The sequence below is a fragment of the Sinocyclocheilus anshuiensis genome, unplaced genomic scaffold (genome assembly GCF_001515605.1).
Source record: "Sinocyclocheilus anshuiensis isolate Anshui unplaced genomic scaffold, SAMN03320099.WGS_v1.1 scaffold188, whole genome shotgun sequence".
NCBI classification, from domain to species: Eukaryota; Metazoa; Chordata; class Actinopteri; order Cypriniformes; family Cyprinidae; genus Sinocyclocheilus; species Sinocyclocheilus anshuiensis.
The window spans coordinates 2521216-2540476 of NW_015555768.1; the positions used below are offsets into that span (position 1 = coordinate 2521216).

Sequence of the window (19261 nt, forward strand, 5' to 3'; positions counted from 1 at the left end):
AATTGATTATTTATTAAACTATTTTCAGTTTTGGTTTTCGGCTAAATGAAAACTATAATTTCAGTAAAAAAAAATGCATCACTGATAAATAGATAACACTAAAATACTTATATGCTATGAATACATATGCAAGTGGAAGCTACCCTGCTAAAGCGTTTTTAAAAATGCTGCAAAGTTTCCTCAGCGGTGCGCAATGTTGAAATATTAAAGTGAACGCTGTTGTCCTGCAGATCGCTGCAGTCTCTTGGGATTTCTTGAGAGTGTGTGTGTGTGCATAGGTTAATATTGTATACACTCCGTCTGTACACACACAAATATGTAGGTATTGATCTGTGTGTGTGTTTGTGTGTGTGTAAATGTAGGCCAGTTGTGTATTAGGATTACATAAGAAGAGAGCCGGCAGAATCATAGTGAGAGAACGAGAGATAGCGCAGACATGAAAACGGTGCTGTGCCGAAAGTGGGCACGCGCTGTGCAGTCGTTCAGGACTCGCCGTGGCTCCGTGAGTCTTATTTATAGTCCCTCTCTCTCTCTCTTCCTCTCCCTCTCTCTCCGGGCGCCTAATCTTCTCCGCCTCAGAGCTTAATTAGATTGGAGGTTGGGTGGCCATGGGGAGAGATGAGTGTGAACTGGCTCCCCTTTGGTTGCTGCGTGCGCCTGCAGAGAGCCCAGAGATGGAGGCGGCGCGGAGGGGCGAGAATCGAGGTGCGGGGGGAGACCGAGGAGCTAAGGAACAGCTTCATCATCTTCTTCTCACCCAGGCATGCGTCATGCCTGCTCAGACTGCTGGTGGGGATGGAAAAAAAGGCACTCGCGGTGGCTTGATCCTCCAGGGATAAACCCTTTTATCAGCTGCCACCTTAGAGAGAAGATTGTCGTGTTTCTACCCCCCTTTCCTAGATCCCGCAGTAGGCTCGATTTGTACGGAGTTGGTTTGTATCGCGTTAGTGGGCGTTTTTTCTGTGATTGTGTGCAAAGTTTTGTGACGTGTCGTGCTGTATGTCAGCGAAGCGTTTGGGTTTGTAGATTGTTTGTGCTTGGGGGGATTTGTGGTTTTGTGTTGCGTCAGTCTGATGTTGCTTGTTGAAATAAAACTTTGCGAACTAATGATAATGAGGGGTTTGTGGATTGTTTGTGCTTGGGGGGATTTGTGGTTTTGTGTTGCGTCAGTCTGATGTTGCTTGTTGAAATAAAACTTTGCGAACTAATGATAATGAGCGGAACGCAAACCGCAGATTAAATGTTTGAACGAAGCATCCTGGTTGGTGTGCGTGAGCTGGTAATGCAGGTGCAGGTGTGTGCGTGTGGAATTCACTGGCTCCTGTCGCATAGCGTAGCTTTTACTGGCAGTGGCTGCATTGCCTCGGTTGATCCATCTGCCGTGCTGTTTAAACTCTTTCTCTGTCTGGGGTTTCTGCTTCTGTCATTACTGTGAGAGGCAGAGGGGAGCAGGTGTTTGGGTCTCTGTATCCCTCAGGTGTGAGGAGTATTTTTAGAGTGACTGGCAAAGTGGTGTTTGTGGATTGATGTGTATGAGTGCGTGTGCTTGGGCTGGCCGGTGTATTGAATATATTCACAGTGATTTAGCAATGAAGTTAAGATATTATTTTATTGCATTTTTCATGAAGTGGACTAAAGTCATTAGACTAATTTCACAATCCCTCTTTAATTATTAAAACATGTCTCATTAGCATCTCTGTTCTTAAACTCTTTTAAACTTAAGTTTCAAAATTGGCAATAGAGTAAGTTATTTTTTTGTGAATCTGTTCAAACTGTTTAAATCAGTTTAAAACCATGTTAATTTTGACAGGCATTTTAAATTTAGTCTTAGTCTTTATCTTGAGACAAAAATGCTTAATAGTCTTAGTCACATTTTAGTCATTTGAGTCTTTCATAGTTTTAGTCGACGAAAAGTCATTGCATTTTTGTCAACTTTTAGTCATTACTTTTAGTCGTTACTTTTAGTCAAAATGCAGTTACCAACATTTATTTTGGTAGCTATTTTATATGTAGTCTTCAAACAAAAATAGTCATTAATTCTTCTCTCTTTAGACCAAATCAATTAAGCTTATGAGAAATTTGAATGAAGGATTGAATTTGGAAAAACTTGAATAAATTATAACAATTTTCATTTTTGGGTGAACTGTCCCTTTAACAGTAGTGAAAATGGAGCAACTTATACAAATTATAGTTGTTCATATAAATATATATATATTATGTAGCTGCCAGTACCTTTTCTGCTATTTTACAGATACATTTTTTTACAGTGTATGTGTAAAATGGCTGTATGTTAAATTATTGGGAGTGATATTCTATGTGCATTGGCGTTGTGATATTTAGTGAACTTCTTGTTGCTCATTTCATAGCACAAAGTTCAAACACGTCAACATTAGTGACAGACAGATATATCGTCCAGGCCGATTAATTGACCAATTTGATATAACTTACCTGATCATGATCATGCTGGATTAGGTGATTTACAGATGTTTTTTTTTTTCATTCTTTTGTCAAAAATTCACCATTAGCTTTGTCAAATAAATAATACAATTACAATTTTGTAAATGTTGCATGTGTCATCATTAAGTTTTATAAGTATTATAATTGATCACCCTGCTTTATTGATATCAGCATCAGCTATTAAAAAAACCTATAGTGGTTGACCGCTAATAAATATCAGCCAGGACTTCCCTATCATATGAAGGGGTGTTTTTACTGTACAGTTTTGCCTTTTGTTTTTGCTCAGGTGTTCTGTTGACAAGTGTAGCGGCTGATTTACTGCTCCAGTGGGTATGTGGGTGTAGTGTGTGTGTGTGTGTGTGTATATATGTATGTGTTACATACCCTCCTCTTTGTCACACGTCTAACCTGTTGTATCTGCTTGTGTGGACAGGCTGTTCAGACATGTTAGCGTGACGGACTGCAGGTTGAGTTTACATGCTGTCCCAGTGGCTCTGCTCTCTCAGGTCTGTTTGGTGTGGAGGGCTTCATGCTGATGGGCCTGTCGACAGGAAGCACTGTTGCAGAAACATCTCAGCTTATTGGGACCAGCAGGGTCCTCCTCACAGGCTGCTCTCAGGGTCCTGTTCCTCTGAGACTGAGCCAAGCCAGAAAGAGATGAGAGTCTTGACCTTGTTGTGAGGAGTTTATTAAATAAGACTGGAGAAAGAGATGGGGGTTTTTTTAGGTTAGTTCTCAGGAGGGATGGGTGTTGGTTTCCAGCAGAGATGTCTTAAGTATTGCAGTCAGAATGTTCTTTCAGTGACAGCTCTTTCAGTGTTTATTTAAAACAAAACATTTTCCCTGAAAGTTTGAAGTAGAATAGTTTGCAAGAGTACAATTATAAAGACTTTGGCGCTGTGAAAGGACCCGTTTAATGTCAAAGACAACTTCTGTATTCCCATTTAGCCACATGTTAGCAACCGCCTTTTTCAAGACAAGTAAATGCTTTTAAAAATCTCAAGGGGGTATTACTGATGTATTTTATGTTGTAAAATAAAACATGAAAATATCTTGAGCTTGTGTTCACCACAGACCTTACTTCAAGGGATAGCTCACCCAAAAATGAAAAGTACCCCACGATTTACTCACTCTCAAGCCATCCTAGGTGTATATGACTTTCTTCTTTCAGACTAATACTATCAGAGTTATAGTATTAGTATTCAGGAGGCCTTTATTCACCCCCTGGAGCTGTGAATAAAGGCCTCCTGAAGCGAATCGATGCATTTTTGTTAGAAAAATATACATTTTTAAAACTTTATAAACCATAATCTCTAGCTTCAGCTAGGTCAGTGACGTAATGAGTCGTACCGAATAATGAGGCGCTCACAGGTATTTCTGGATGATACCATATAGCCGGGGAGGGTCTTCATTTATTGATCATTGACTAATATTCATTTTCATAATCTCATTTTAAGGAATATACTGGGTTATTTACAACTTTATGGTGAAGTGTGTACAATAAAATAATGTGATAAAAATAAAATGTGCACTACTGTTCAAAAGTTTGGGGTTGGATAGATTTTTAAATGTTTTTGAATGCGTCTTGGGCACAAGAAAGCTGTATTTATTTGATAAAAAATACAGTAAAAACAGTAATATTATTATTTTTCCAGTTTAAAATATTGTAAAATATTTTCCTTCAGAAATCATTCTAATATGCTGATTTGCTGCTCAAGAAACATTTCTTATTATTGTGTTGGTTAATATTTTCGTGGAAATTGTGATACATTTTTTCAGGATTCCTTGATTAAATATAAAAGTCAAAAGAACAGCATTTAAAAAAAAAAAAGGAAATATTTGTAACATTATAAACGTCTTTACGCATCAATTTAATGCATCCTTGCCAAGTACAAATATTGAGTTCTTTAATAAAAAAATGTACTGACCCCAAAAGTTTGATAGGTAGTGTGAAAAGAAAAACAGATAAAAAAAAAAAACAATTATTTAAATTAAAAAAATATATTTAATATATGTTTCCCGTTTGCTTTTGCTGGCCCAAACTGGACTGGTCGGGATGCTTGAACAAACAGCAGTATTTTGAAGCTCCACATGAAGCTGGAATATACAAAAGTATTTTAACCCTAAAAATGACACACTTCACCTTTAAACTGAAATGATAGAATCTGTGGTATGCTGTTGATTAGATAAAATTACAGAAAGTAATTTTGACTTCAGTTTGACCTCAGTTTGTAAAAAAACAATGAAGTGGGTTTATTATTCTAGAAGGAGGAACTGCTGATTATGTGTGTCCAATGTAATTGCCACAGATGCTGTCATGCTTAAGTTGTACTTGACCAGGAATATTCCTTTAATGTTATGTGTGCATCCATGTAATTATGAAATAATTAGTTCAGGACACTTCATTTAGGACCAATTTGTGTATGAGCCACTCAACCCTGCATGTCACTCCACACAGCATACTGACATTAGTGACGCCTGACTGGTGATTAATGATGGTTTCTTTCTCTTTTCTATGCAGAGCTCAGGAATGGAGGAGACGGTTTGGGAGCAGTACACTGTGACTTTACAGCGGGTATGAAACTCTTTTACATTAACTCAAACTAGCTCACTCAATGCAGGTTTAGGAGTTGCATGTTTACTCAGGCTAAACGCTCTCTAACACACAACAATATCTGAAACTCACCATCACTGATGTGCTGGATCTAGGAGAATATAATCTTTATGATTATGATTATATCTGAATATTAACACTGACCATGGTTACATCCACATTTGGTTTAGACTTTATTCTGAAGAAGGTTGTTTACTTGTTTATTCCAGTGTACACTATTGTTCAAAAGTTTGGAGTATGAAAGATGTCTTAAATGCTCAAAAAGTCAGCATTTATTTGATCAGAAATACAGTAAATACAAAATAGTAATATTGTTCAATATTATTACAGTTTTAAAGGGATAGTTCACCCAAAAATGAAAATTTGATGTTTATCTGCTTACCCCCAGGGCATCCAAGATGTAGGTGACTTTGTTTCTTCAGGAGAACACAAACGGAGATTTTTAACTCAAAGATTTTTAACTCAGTCTGTCAGTCCTATAATGTCAGTGGATGGGAATCACGGCTTTGAGTCATAAAACATACACAAACAAAACCAAATTAAACCCTGCGGCTCGTGATGATACATTGATGTGTAAAGACACGAAACGATCGGTCTGTGCAAGAAACTGAACAGTATTTATATTGTTTTTTTACCTCTGATTTTCACCGCCATGTCTGAACTGTCCTGAGCGCATTCGTGTCTTATTCTTCAGCCTGCGCGTGAGGCGTCTTCTTCTTCTTGCTTTACGGTGGATCGCAGACTTATAAGTGCATTACAAATGGACCATTGACACTCCCAATTAAGATTGTAGATAGAGTGTCAATGGTCCACTTGAGAGATAGGTGGCGGTAATGCACTTATAAGTCTGCGATCCACCGTAAAGCAAGAAATAAAGCTCATTCTGATTCTGATTCTGATTCTGATAAACATCAAATTTTAATTTTGGGGTGAACTATCCCTTTAAATTACTGTTTTGTATTTTAATAGGTTTTAAAATGTAATTTATTCCTGTGATGTAAAGCTGAATTTTCAGCATCATTACTCCAGTCTTCAGTGTCACATGATCCTTCAGAAATCATTCTAATATGCTGATTTGCTGCTCAAGAAACATTTCCTATTATTATCAGTATTGCAAAGCAGTCGTGTTGCTTTATTATGTGTAATATATATTTTTGTGGAAACCATGATACATTTTTTTTCAGGATCAAAATGACAGCATTTATTTGAAATAGAAATCTTCTGTAACATTATATAAATGTACTGTTACTTTTGATCAATTTAATTTGTCCTTGCTGAATAACAGTATTGATTTAAAAAAAAAAAAGAATCTTACTGTTCTCTTATATACTGGAGGTGCTCGTTATTTATTGCAATTAATTTGAGTAATTCTGTACTATAGTTAAGTTTGTCATTCATGTTTTTGATAACTGAACACGAGTCTTCTTACCATCATATTATGTCCATATGGACACATGCATGTATGAATGAACAGTGGATATTCCAAATAAGGTGTTTTCGTGAAACATATTTGTCATTTTACCAACAGCTTATGAGCATCAAAATGTTTTGTGCTTGTGTTCTCTTTGTACAAGTACTTCCGTCCATCAGATAAAGTTACCCCTCCCCCTCTCTCTTCTCATCTTCTCCTTCTTTCCTCCTATTCTTTCCTCCAATGTCAAGCACAACAGGATGTACATCTTTGTGTTCACACACGCTATCCAAACACACATTGACGCTATCACAAACATCTCTACATCAGACTCATCCTGGGAAAACATCTCAGTAATTTGGCATGTCAGATCTCTGGGTTCAGATAAGAATAGATTCATCTTATCTCTGCAACATAAAAGGAAAGATATAAGCTTTGGAAAATATGGGACAAAAGGGTACTTAGAAGTTTATGTGGCATATCATGATCTATATCGTTACTGTGATTCAGTTACTCAATAATGTAATATAAGCTTTTGGTTACCACCCACCCTTAGAGTCACTGGCAGTCTGTTCGGTATCTCTTATCATGGAAAAAAAGTCAGATAGAGCTAGGGATTCACTGATCATGATTTTTCACAACCGATTCTGATTAACAACCAATTCCCTTTTTTTTTTTTATTAAGCAATAGACGAAAAAATGAAAGAGTACCTGAATAAGAAATACAATATAGCATCAACAGTTTTTGTGGTTTAAATTAGAGCAAAAAAACATAAAAAACAGAATGGTTTGAATTTAGCTTTGTACAATTTCATAAAACTAGAATAAAATAATATAAAACATTATCTGATGCAATCAAGTAAAACAAAGATGCTACAGCAGTTGTTTTTTTAATCAAATGATAAAATTGTAAGTTTTAAGATAAAATAAAATGACAACTATGGCTAAGCGATACACCTAAAATTTGATGTCTCGATATCTAAATTATTCAAGTATTTCACAACCTAAGAACACAAGTCTGTCAATGGTTTCTGGTTTAAGAGATTCTCTGCGGTATGTCATTATGTTCCCACTGACATTAAAAACACTTTGTATGGGGAATTAGTTGCTGGAATGCATAAGCACTTCTTGGCTAGTTTTGCAGGAGAAGTGAAATTTCCTGTTGTTGTCGACCTTGGCACATTAATCTTAATTTTCTGTAATTTTATATTGATGTAACAAAGTTCGTAGAACGGGAAGAAGGAGGCGGGAACCGGCGAACATTTAAACATAATTTAATAACAAAATAAACATTTAACTGAAAATAGCACGACAGCCCCTCACGGACGACTGCCGCGCACAAACAGAACCAAAGCAGTATAGGGCCTGTTTACACCTGGTCATTTCATGCGTTTTCGCTGATCGGATATCTATCGGATTTGTTAAAACTTTTCCATTTACACTTGGCCACATAAATGTGTCGTCGCAAAACAGATTTAAATCCGATCTTCAATTCCCGTGCTATATTTAAATTTAACGGAGTTCACGTCAACGAAATCAAAAGATAAGCGCTGCATTTTATTACTTATCAGCTCATTTCAAGATCAAAGACCGCAATAGGAGAGCGCCTGGCATCAGCACTGGAAAGATAGGTTAGTCACACTACTTTTAAGGAAGATGATTATGTGTTGACCGTCTGCGTCTTACTTTCAGTTTAATTCGGCTTGCTGAAGAGATACTCAGCTACTCGTCCGCGGTGATGTGTGTTGCATTAGCGCAGTCATGTCTGACTATAATGTCATATAGCCTATAACACGCTCTCACACGTTTATTATTTTAACATTTTGGGAGGCGTAAAATTTGCATATGTGGTTTCAACAACCAGATGCATTTACACTTGTCCAGTTAAGACCGCAATAGGAGAGCGCCTGGCATCAGCACTGGAAAGATAGGTTAGTCACACTACTTTTAAGGAAGATGATTATGTGTTGACCGTCTGCGTCTTACTTTCAGTTTAATTCGGCTTGCTGAAGAGATACTCAGCTACTCGTCCGCGGTGATGTGTGTTGCATTAGCGCAGTCATGTCTGACTATAATGTCATATAGCCTATAACACGCTCTCACACGTTTATTATTTTAACATTTTGGGAGGAGTAAAATTTACATATGTGGTTTCAACAACCAGATACATTTACACTTGTCCAGTTTCATCTGGAATGCGACCCAGACCACCTCCTGAAGTGGTTTGAGCGATAGGATTTATATCCGTCTCGAGTGCGTTTCGGATGGCATTTACACCTGGTCTTTTCACGATCGGATAGCTATCCGATCAGACAAAACGCATGAAGTGACCAGGTGTAAACAGCCCCATAAAGTCCAGGCCTGGTCCTCTCTCGTCCTTCACTGTCGTTACTCCCCCTGTTATCCTTCCGGAGCTCCTACGTGGGACTCGAGACTGGTGAGTGGCGCAGGTGTCGCTCATTATCATTATCTCCACCGGCCCCGCCCCGCCCCACTCGTCACAATTGATTATTAGATTTTATCACTTAAATTCAATATATTGTTCAGCCCTACACAGAATTAGGCAGTATTGCCTGTATTTATGGCTTTTCTTTCAATAGTTTATGTAGCGAACAAACTTCAGCAAACTGTCTCATAAACTTCAGCTAACACAGGAAAGCAGCTGCCTGTTCGCGTCTTGGTATCCATGTGTTTAGAATCATCAACACTTAAAATACTCAGTCTATTTTTGGGTCAAATCAAAATGATCAATCCGAATGTCTTCGTAGTTCCTTCGCGATTAACAGCTTTCAATCTTATCATCCTGTTTACAGACTTTGTAATATTTTCACACAGATGACATTTTGGCCAATGATTCCAATGCATTTTGTGTGCATTGGTGCACTTCCAGAGCACAGATCAGCTAAAAATGCCCTCAAAAAAATGGTTCTGATTGAGGATTGGTTGACCAGTGTATCTCTAGATAAATTCCTCCAACACTGTAACACTCCGAAATCTCGGTTTCACTCGGTTCTGTCAGGTTTTATATCCGGCTTTAATTGAGCCTGAATATATTTGGAGCAGATTGCATCAAGCCTGTGATACCCGCTCATTAGACTCTATTTATTCAGCGTTCCTTTGAGGCAGATACAGCAGGTTGTTATTTGGACAAGCACTGAGGTGGAACCATGTCTCCATTAGCTTTGGCATGCAATAGCTTTCTGAAAAAACCGCACTGTGGTGGCACACGTTCACCGCTTATGAAAGATTAATCTTATAAGCACATGGACGTGATTGTGTAACACCACTGGCCATTTGCGCATTCTATGAAGCGATATTAAACACTCCTGCCCTGGGCAGACTAGCTGTAATGTATGACTGAGGAAATGCGTTAGTGGTATTTTCGCACTGAAAGCGATTTCTCTCTCTTTCTCTTGCAGGACTCTAAGATGGGCTTTGGAATTGCTGTGTCTGGGGGCCGGGACAATCCAAACGTGGAGACTGGAGAGACGTCCATCATTGTGTCGGATGTGCTGCCAGGAGGACCGGCCGATGGACTGCTCTTGTACGTCTCACTCACCATGCTAATGCATACGTGTTTAGCATATTGGTAAACCATTATTTTACACCAGCATAGGCAGGTTGATAGGCATGTAGAGCTCTTCAAAATGACATGAAATCAAATATAACCATGTTTACTGTCCTAATAAATGTCCTTGGTGTTATTGTGCATGCTTTATTAGTGCATGTTATCGTAAAGTAATTAAGGCTGGGTAAAATTATATAATTCAATAATAGAGCATTGCAGTGATGACATATTTTTGTAGGCCAACCCCAAAGTTTGCATCACCCTGGTTTCATTGACAAAAACCCGATAAGATTTTTTCATTGGCTTTTGGATTATTGCAGAAAAAATAAGCTCTGTAACCAACAAAATGTAAGATTATTTTACGTTTTGTTTATCATGGTAATCTTCACAATTTAACACAACTTTTATGGATTCTGAAGCCTAAATACAATAGTCAGAATTCAAAAGCTAAACATTGGCTATAAACTAACATCACCACCACTGAGCTTCTCACAACTCTTTCAGTCTTTCTTTAAAAACATAACTTCTAAAAGTTTGAGTTAAAATAAATTGTGAGAGTCACAAAAGGGGTATTACTAATGTATTTTATTACGCAGAATTTAATGTGTAAATATCTTGAGCTTGTGTTAACCACAGACCTCATTTCAAAAATCTTCAGGACAATGGAAGCGGATAGCTAAAATGCTAACCTGTTTCCAGGTTTTGGCCTGCAAAAATATGTCATCCCTACATGACTCTATATCACAGCCTACTTTTTACATTCCAGTGTGATACTAATTAATTTAAGACCAGTCCTACATTATTTCATACATTATAATCATCCTCAGGAATGCATTGTATACCACATTATGGAGGTGAAATGCATTGCAAGTGCCAAGTGTTTCAACAATGAATGTGTCGGTATTGTGTTTTTTTGGTTTTCTTGCGGACAGTGAGAATGACCGCGTGATGCAGGTCAACACCATCACCATGGATAATGTGCCTCATTCATTTGCTGTGCAGTCACTTCGGAAATGTGGGAAAGTGGCCAAAATAGTAAGTATTTTTCAAGTTGACCTTTATGAGAGGCCTTCTAGAATAAGTTTACTTACTTTGGATACTAGCATTGGTTAGCAGTGTGAGATATTAGCATTTTTATATTTAAGGGCCAGTATGTGCCTCCTGGAATTTATTTTTCAGGGTAATTTTTTAACATTTATGAACACATTTTTGAAACATATTTCTAACCATCCATTTATGTACGTGAATTTATACAAATACGTGAATTTAAAGTAAATTAATTTGAATGTTTTCTGTGATTGAATTGAAGCTGAAATAAATAATAGATGAAAAACTAAAAAAATAAAATAAAATTAATCAAATTAAAAATTAGAAATTCAAAAAATTATAAAATGGCGAAAGCACATAAAACATTACTAAAACTTAAATAAAAAAAAAATATATGAAAATATATAAAACTATGATATTATATAAATAATACTAAAATAATATTATATTAATGAATATTATATGAATTAAATGAATGTAGCGGATGTTATTTATGAATTGACATTAGATTAAAAAAAGTAATGCAAGATATCATAAATGCATAAATAATGTAAAATCATAAATACTCAAATACATTTTAAATATTCAACATGTACATAATGACAGTATTTTTTCAGGTTAAATTATTTTGAGTTTATATTTTATGAATATCATGAAATCTATTAAAAGTGAAATAACACATTTTTAAAAGAATAATAATAAAAAAAAAACATTAATTTTACCTCCAAAATTTAAAAAATATCTGCCCTTTTTTCGACACTTTTGGTTGCATTATTGCTCTGGTAATTGCTGTATATGTAGTGTAGTGCTTTCTGTCTGTTTTAAAACATGCTAATTCACATGCAGCCTTCAAATTAATGTATTGCAAGTGATCCAAGATTAAGTAATGATCATATAGTAAGATAAATGTTTGCTTTTAGATATGGTCCTTTTGATAACAGTGGGCTGAATGTATAAAGACGAATTTTATTCATCGCTCCCCACAGACTGTAAAGAGGCCTCGCAAGGTGGCTGTCCTCAAGCGCCCACCATTCCCGAGCGGGGATAGCCGCGATTACAACATATCCAGCTATTATCCCGAGGACAACCGCAGCGTTCACAGTGACCCGGACTCTGATTACCCTCGGGGAAACGGCGGCCTGGGCTACCCCTGCGAAAGAGAGCATGACCGCAGCCTCGACAAGAGCCGGATAGACTACCTGGAGCCGGATTACCGCAGCCAGGACTACGACTCCCGGCAGGAATGGAGCAGAGGCAGGAACACGGAGCGATTACCCAGCTCTGACAGTGGCTACCGCAGGGACGGCAGCCGGGGCCGGATGCTGGAGCGCGGATCCAGCCCAGAGCCTCGCTATCACAGGCAGCACAGTAGAGGCCACGGCGGGGGAGGAAGCCCTGCCGGAAGCTACGGGGGGGACCAGGGCTACGACACGCGGAGGTATGACACTCGTTCGGATGACAAGATGATCAGGAGTCACAGCAGGGACCGGCTGCAGGATCGCTCACCGTCACCCAGCAGAGAGCGAGACAGAGGAAGAGACCGGTACAACGATGAGCCCCTGGAGCCGCCTATCAATGTGATGCTGGTGAAAAACAGGCCCAATGAAGGTGAGAGTTGTCACTAATAGCATATTTTGATATTAAAGTTAGGTGACTGAAAAAAATTATTAAAACCGTTTAGAAGGGTCATATCATTAATTTTTTTATTACTTTATTCTTATTACTGTTTTCTTTCCACTGAGGTCCAAGGTTTCTTGCACCAAAAAACACTTTCCACCCTTTCCAGAACCTTTGGTTTCATGTAAATTAATTATTATCTGGATGTATATCTTATTGCCTTATCCATGTAAATTAGATTTCTTGACAGTCAAGTGTAAATAGCTCAGTCCCAATAACAAGTTTATAATTTATGGGCTTTATTAAAGAAAATACTCAAAGTTGGATCAATATTTATGACAAACATTGACATAAAATTGCTGCAAGTTCGCATTTTCTCATGCAAATGAGTTTGTGACAATTGTTTGTGGCAAATTTCCTGGCAAGCAGTTGAATTTTTTTTTTTTAGATTTAAAATTTAAGGATGCATGATTAAAAAAAGCACAATATGGCCTTTTTTTGGTAGTATATGCACTGGGGAAGTCGTGGCCTAATGGTTAGAGAGTTGGACTCGTAACCCAAAGGTTGCGGGTTCGAGTCTCGAACCAGCTGGGATTGTAGGTGGGGGGAGTGAATGTACAGCGCTCTCCCACCTTCAATACCACGACTGAGGTGCCCTTGAGCAAGGCACCGAACCCCCAACTGCTCCCCGGGTGCCGCAGCATAAATGGCTGCCCACTGCTCCGGGTGTGTGTTCACGGTGTGTGTGTTCACTGCTGTGTGTGTGCACTTTGGATGGGTTAAATGCAGAGCACTAATTCCAAGTATGGGTCACCATACTTGGCCACATGTCACGTCACTTTAAAAAGCTTCAGGAATACACTACCATTCCAAAGTTTTGGGTCTGTACATTTTTTTAAAGGAATTAATACTTTTATTCAGTTAGGATTAAATTGATCAAAAGTGACAGTAAAGACATTTATAATGTAAAATAAATGCTGTTCTTTTAAACTTTGTATTCATCACAGAATCCTGAAAAAGCGTATCATGGTTTCCACAAACATTTTAAGCGGCATAACATATTTACTTGGATATTAATAATAAAAAATATTTCTTGATCAGCATATTAGAATGCTTTCTGAAAGGATCATGTGACACTGAAGACTGGAGTAATGGCTGCTGACCTCAGCTTTGACATCACAGGAAAAAATTTTAATTTTGAAATAGATTTAAATAAATGCAGCTTTAAAAAAAAAAACGTATTACTGTATATATTCCAGTAAAGGTGTGCTGCTCTGTATAGTTTGTGATAACCCATCCTTCAGTAACAGCCTTTTTCCGATGCTGCATTATGTGACAGATTCACAAAACAATACATGCTAAAAACACCGCACAACCGTTAAGATCAAACTGAAATGACCAAGGACCTAAAAATAAACTTCAACTGTTTGTTTCAAATGTTGCCATCTTTTAGAAGAATATGCAAAGCACAGCTAGGAACTGCACAAGTTTTTTTGGACATTACAGCATACTTCCATACTACATCAATCATTTTTATCTCAAAAGAGTAAAATATGGCTTGATATGACCCCTTTACAAGAGCAGAGCCTTTATTCCTGCACACATCCATCCTAAGACAGTTTGTCCCCATTGGATTTTGATGATATTTAAATCTGATTTATTTTTGAAGGCCCTGTCAGATTTCAGAGGACATATATTCTTGTGACTTCACATAAAGCGGTCCGTCTCTTGTGATTTCCTCAACTGCCCTTCATAATTCACAGCCCAGAAGGGCAAAGATGGGTAGCGCTGTTTATTACCAGATTATCTTGCCTAGGGTTGTGAAATGGGAACCGGTTGTTTTTTTTTTAGAACTGGGTTTAGTTTTTAGAACAAAATTGGAACTGAAAGAGTTTCATCATGTTCAGTTCTGTAAGTGGTTCTTGTACGTTCAGCAGAGAGCTCTGATTCTGCCCGTCGGATCAATACTCCACATTTTCAGTTTCGATTTAAATTGTTTGTGGTGTTTGACCCATTCAGCGGCCACTAAACTAACAGCTGAAGGGATGGCTGTGTACTTAAAAGGGTCAAGGTCATCATGGCTGTTAGGTTCATGTTAGGATCATGTTAGTGTTTCTGCACAGAACCAATGTTTCGTTCTGATTTGCTGTAGAGTACGGCCTCCGGCTGGGCAGCCAGATCTTCATCAAAGAGATGACCAGCACTGGATTGGCTGCCAAAGATGGAAATCTCCAAGAAGGCGACATCATTCTCAAGGTGCCTATCAGACCCTTCACACAACAGCCATGTTAACACATTCATTCTGTGAAATTGTCATAAAAGTGCTGGATTTACTACTTTCTTTTAATACATATTCAATGGCAGATTCATGTGACTGGTGACAATATCTAGAGCACTATTAAGAATCATTTTTGTTAAATAAAGCTGAAAAAATATTACATTTAAATGAAAAAATACAATAAAATAAAATGTAATATAGATATAAATAATAGATAATATATATAAATATTATATATTTATTAGATAAATAAATATTAGATTAAAAGGCTTAAACTATAATCAACAAATAACTGAAATAAAGTTAAAGTGCTAAATTAATACAACTAAAACTGAAATAAAAATAAGTTAAAGCTATATATAAAAACATTAAAAAAACAAATAAATTAAAACGTAAAATAAAAATAAAACCCAATGCAAAATATTAATAAATACTATAATATTATATAAATAATACCAAAATAAAGCTGTATAGACCATGGTGGCTGATGGCCAATGTAATGCGGATACATTAATGATATTACACAATTTAAATATTAATGATATACAAACAATTTATGAAATACAATGCATTTACATCATTTTACAATACTTGTTTTATTTAATTTTACATAATATTTACTTAAAAATTAACTTTGTAAAAAATAGAGAATATAAAATAAAAAATAATAAGATGTAATATAAATATAAATGTGTAATTTGTTCACACTTAAATTTTGAATATTATATTTTTATATCATAATTTTTGAGAACTGTTTTTTAATATTTTGTTATTGTAGTTAACATTTAAGGAACAAAAATTTATTTTATGTTTTTTTTTATTCTATTACTATACTATTAAAGGGGTCATATGATGCGATTTCATTTTTTCCTTTCTCTTTGGAGTGTTACAAGCTCTTGGTGCATAAAGAAGATCTTTACATTTGCAAAGACTAAAGTCTCAAATCCAAAGAGATATTCTTTATAAAAGTTAAGAGTCAGCCACACCTACCTAAAACGGCTCGTTCGAACACGCCCCCACATATCTACATCACTATGTGGGAAGATTTGCATAACGCCGCCCAAATTTTCAAGCAAAGAAAGAAGGCGTGTTCTTTTTAGCAGCATCATATGACCCCTTTAATAGTAATAGTACTTGCAGTGACAGTATCAGGGGACGTTATCAATAATTATGATTTATTTTGTTCTAATGATGAATATCAGTGTTGTTAATGTAAATGTCCGTCAACCATTCACACATCTCCACTCAAACTCCTTAACATCAGACTTGAACCAATAATGATATGTCTTTTTTTTTGTTTTTTTTCAGATCAACGGGACGGTGACCGAGAACCTCTCTCTGAGTGACGCTGGCAAGCTGATTGAGAAATCACGGGGCAGGCTGCAACTGGTGGTCCAGAGAGACCACCGACAGATCTTGGTGCGCATTCCTGCCCTGGTAGACAGCGACTCGGAGCCTGATGGTAAGTTCCTCCTATCACACTGCATTTCCTCATAGACTAGTCTTCATTACAGCGCTTCCTGAGCCATGGTTCTCACCCTCTGGCTGCTTGCTCTCCAACACCATACTTTAATTAAAAGCAGGTAGCGTGAATTGGCCCTGATAAATCAGATTAGCTATATCATGTACACATTCGCTAGGCGCTGAGGTTGTAATAAATTACCGGTAATTATGCATGTCACTATTAATAGACTCGAAATGAGTGTTGAAGCACAAAACCCAATTTGTCACCTTATGTGTCAGAGCAGGGTTATCATCCAGTGGCATAATTTCAGATGTATGTCATGGATTTAATGAGTCTGGTCCTCTATAGAGGTGATACAGCATTAATGCAGTTGGACATGGGTTATAAAACGTCCTCTGGCTGTAGAGTTATAGATTGATAGTATATTTAACAGGAACACATAGTCATTTAGAAATTACAAGACTGTATTGTCAGATATGTGTCTTTTCAGCAAAGAGCTGAGATTTACAGCCCCCATTCATATCTGCTATTAACATCCGTCTCGGGTGATCTGCCCACTAGTGGACCACATCAGAGACAGTATAGTGAGACAAACCATTTCTAGAGAAAAGAATGGGAGGAATCGTAACACTCAAAATAGCAGCTGTGTTAAAGAAAGTCATATAATTGATAATAATCATATAATATCATAAATAATCATATAAATGGATTCAAATAGTATATTAATATACTTATTATATATATATATATATATATATATATATATATATTTTATAATATTTATATTTATTTTTTAATGTAAATAAAAAAGAAATGAAAATTAAATGTAAATTGATTTAAATAAAAACAATGTTCCATTTTAATTTTAATTGTAGTTAAATCATTGTATTTTTTCCATTTTTACTAGTTTTATGCATGTTTATATAGTTTTATTACTTTTTCAGTTTTAGTTTATTTTGGTACATAAAGTTAAACTTAAAATGAGAAATGTAGCTGAAATAAAGTTTTGTTTTTTTTTTCTTTTTTTTTTTCAAGAAATAAATATTTTTTATGGTTTTAGTTTCAGTTTTAGCTTACTATAATAACCCTAATTGTTATTTATTTAATTTATTGTAATTGTTTTGAAAGTACATGGGCATATATGGATGTTAATAGCAGGTATCGTTATGTATGTCTTAGCAGATACATAGACACCATTGTTTACACTTGAACACAATTAATATTTTAAGGCCAGAAAGATACGCTTAAATGAGAGAAAGCAAACCGCATTCTTACAACAGAAATGCTATTTTTGTGTTCTCTTTTTACAGATAATACAGATATGTCATACTTTTAGCTGATGGACTGCAGAGACACAACAAGTCTGGTTGCCTTTGATCTTTAATAATGACTGTGCCTCAACAAACCTGTAAAACTTTCACACTGTGCTCTTATATTTTTATGCTAACCTCCTTTTTTAATACCTTCTTTAATCAATAAATAAGTCTACTCAATGTTATGTCTGTGTGGTGGTGACTTATTTAATCTTGGTGGAGAAGCTGTGTCTGGAAGGGTGTCACAGTCTCTCAGATGCTATTTCATACTCTTCAGCTGTTATTAGGGTGGGACAGCTGGATATCGTATGGCTTTTTCTGATCTACCATCCTCGAGGTATTAAATGCAGGTGGAAGGAAGTACATTTCAGTACAGAAAAAGCATCTGCTTGTCGAGTGGGGCTGGGCGGTACAGCTTAATGCATTTCCACTTCATATATGTATTCAGCGACGTTGGAAAATGAGTCACCGTAGGCATTGTGTGTGCTGCTTTGAGCCGGTTGGAGAAGTAGAATTAAGATGTGCTTTACACCCATAAAAATGCAGCACGTACTGTTCATTGCCTTGTACGCGCCATTGTGCACTACTTTTCATTTTGACTAGATTATGTGATAGCCGGCTTTCAGCTATTTCCTCATTTTATTGTTCATTGTATTCAAGAAGCCGTGACTTTGGTAGCGTAACATTCTTAGATAGTTTGAACCGTGATGCTCAAGGCTTACTGTTGTAAATCAGCGCTGTCCCCTGTGTCTTTATCCTCATTTAGTTTAGTATGCAATTGAATATGACCCCAGCATGTTCATGTTTTTCATAGTTCTATGGAAATTCAGGTGATTGTGTCTAAAGACAACATGCATTCACAACACATTTAACTTCTGTAATGCAACATATTTATGTAAAACAGTATATTCAATGAGAAATGAATATGGGATGGGACTTGACTGTGTGTTGGATTTGATTCAATTGCTATGAAGGGGAAGAAGGTATTATTTTTTTTTAAATAATGCTTTTAATGTGTTTTTTGTCCATTATTTTTTTTTAAGTCTGCATTTGTGGGTGTGATTTAAAAAAAAACAAAAATAATTTATTATTTCCTTCATATTTAGTAATATATATAAATACCAATGCCTTAATATTTATATATTTGTTTAATGTTGTATTTATTGTATAATATTTAATAGTTTTATCGTGTGTGTGTGTGTGTGTATGTGTATATATATATATATATATATATATATATATATAATTTTATTTATTTATTTTTTATGAAACTCCTTTGATAGATTTTTTTTACTTCTTTATTTTAATTTATTTATTCATTTTTTAATGTAGTCCCTCTGGGGGAAAAATGTGACATTTAAAGCAAATACATAAATATTGAGATATCAGATGATATTTTTTTTCCCCAAGTAATATCACCCAGCCCTACTCCCTAACCTTTTCTGTGTGTGTGTGTGTGTGTGTGTGTGTGTGTGTGTGTGTGTGTGTGTG

At 36.3% G+C, this 19261-nt stretch overlaps 1 protein-coding gene across 1 annotated transcript in view; it reads left to right on the forward strand.

The window, feature by feature from the left end:
• The first annotated feature begins 582 nt into the window (after positions 1 to 582).
• The window catches only part of LOC107674320 (tight junction protein ZO-2), a 41943-nt gene continuing 23264 nt past the window's right edge, over positions 583 to 19261 (forward strand). Inside the window, 7 exon segments of the mRNA XM_074186958.1 lie at positions 583 to 789; positions 4979 to 5032; positions 9902 to 10026; positions 10983 to 11085; positions 12084 to 12705; positions 14867 to 14970; positions 16301 to 16454. Of these exon segments, the coding sequence (XP_074043059.1) occupies positions 619 to 789; positions 4979 to 5032; positions 9902 to 10026; positions 10983 to 11085; positions 12084 to 12705; positions 14867 to 14970; positions 16301 to 16454 (1333 nt within the window). The 5' untranslated portion in view covers positions 583 to 618.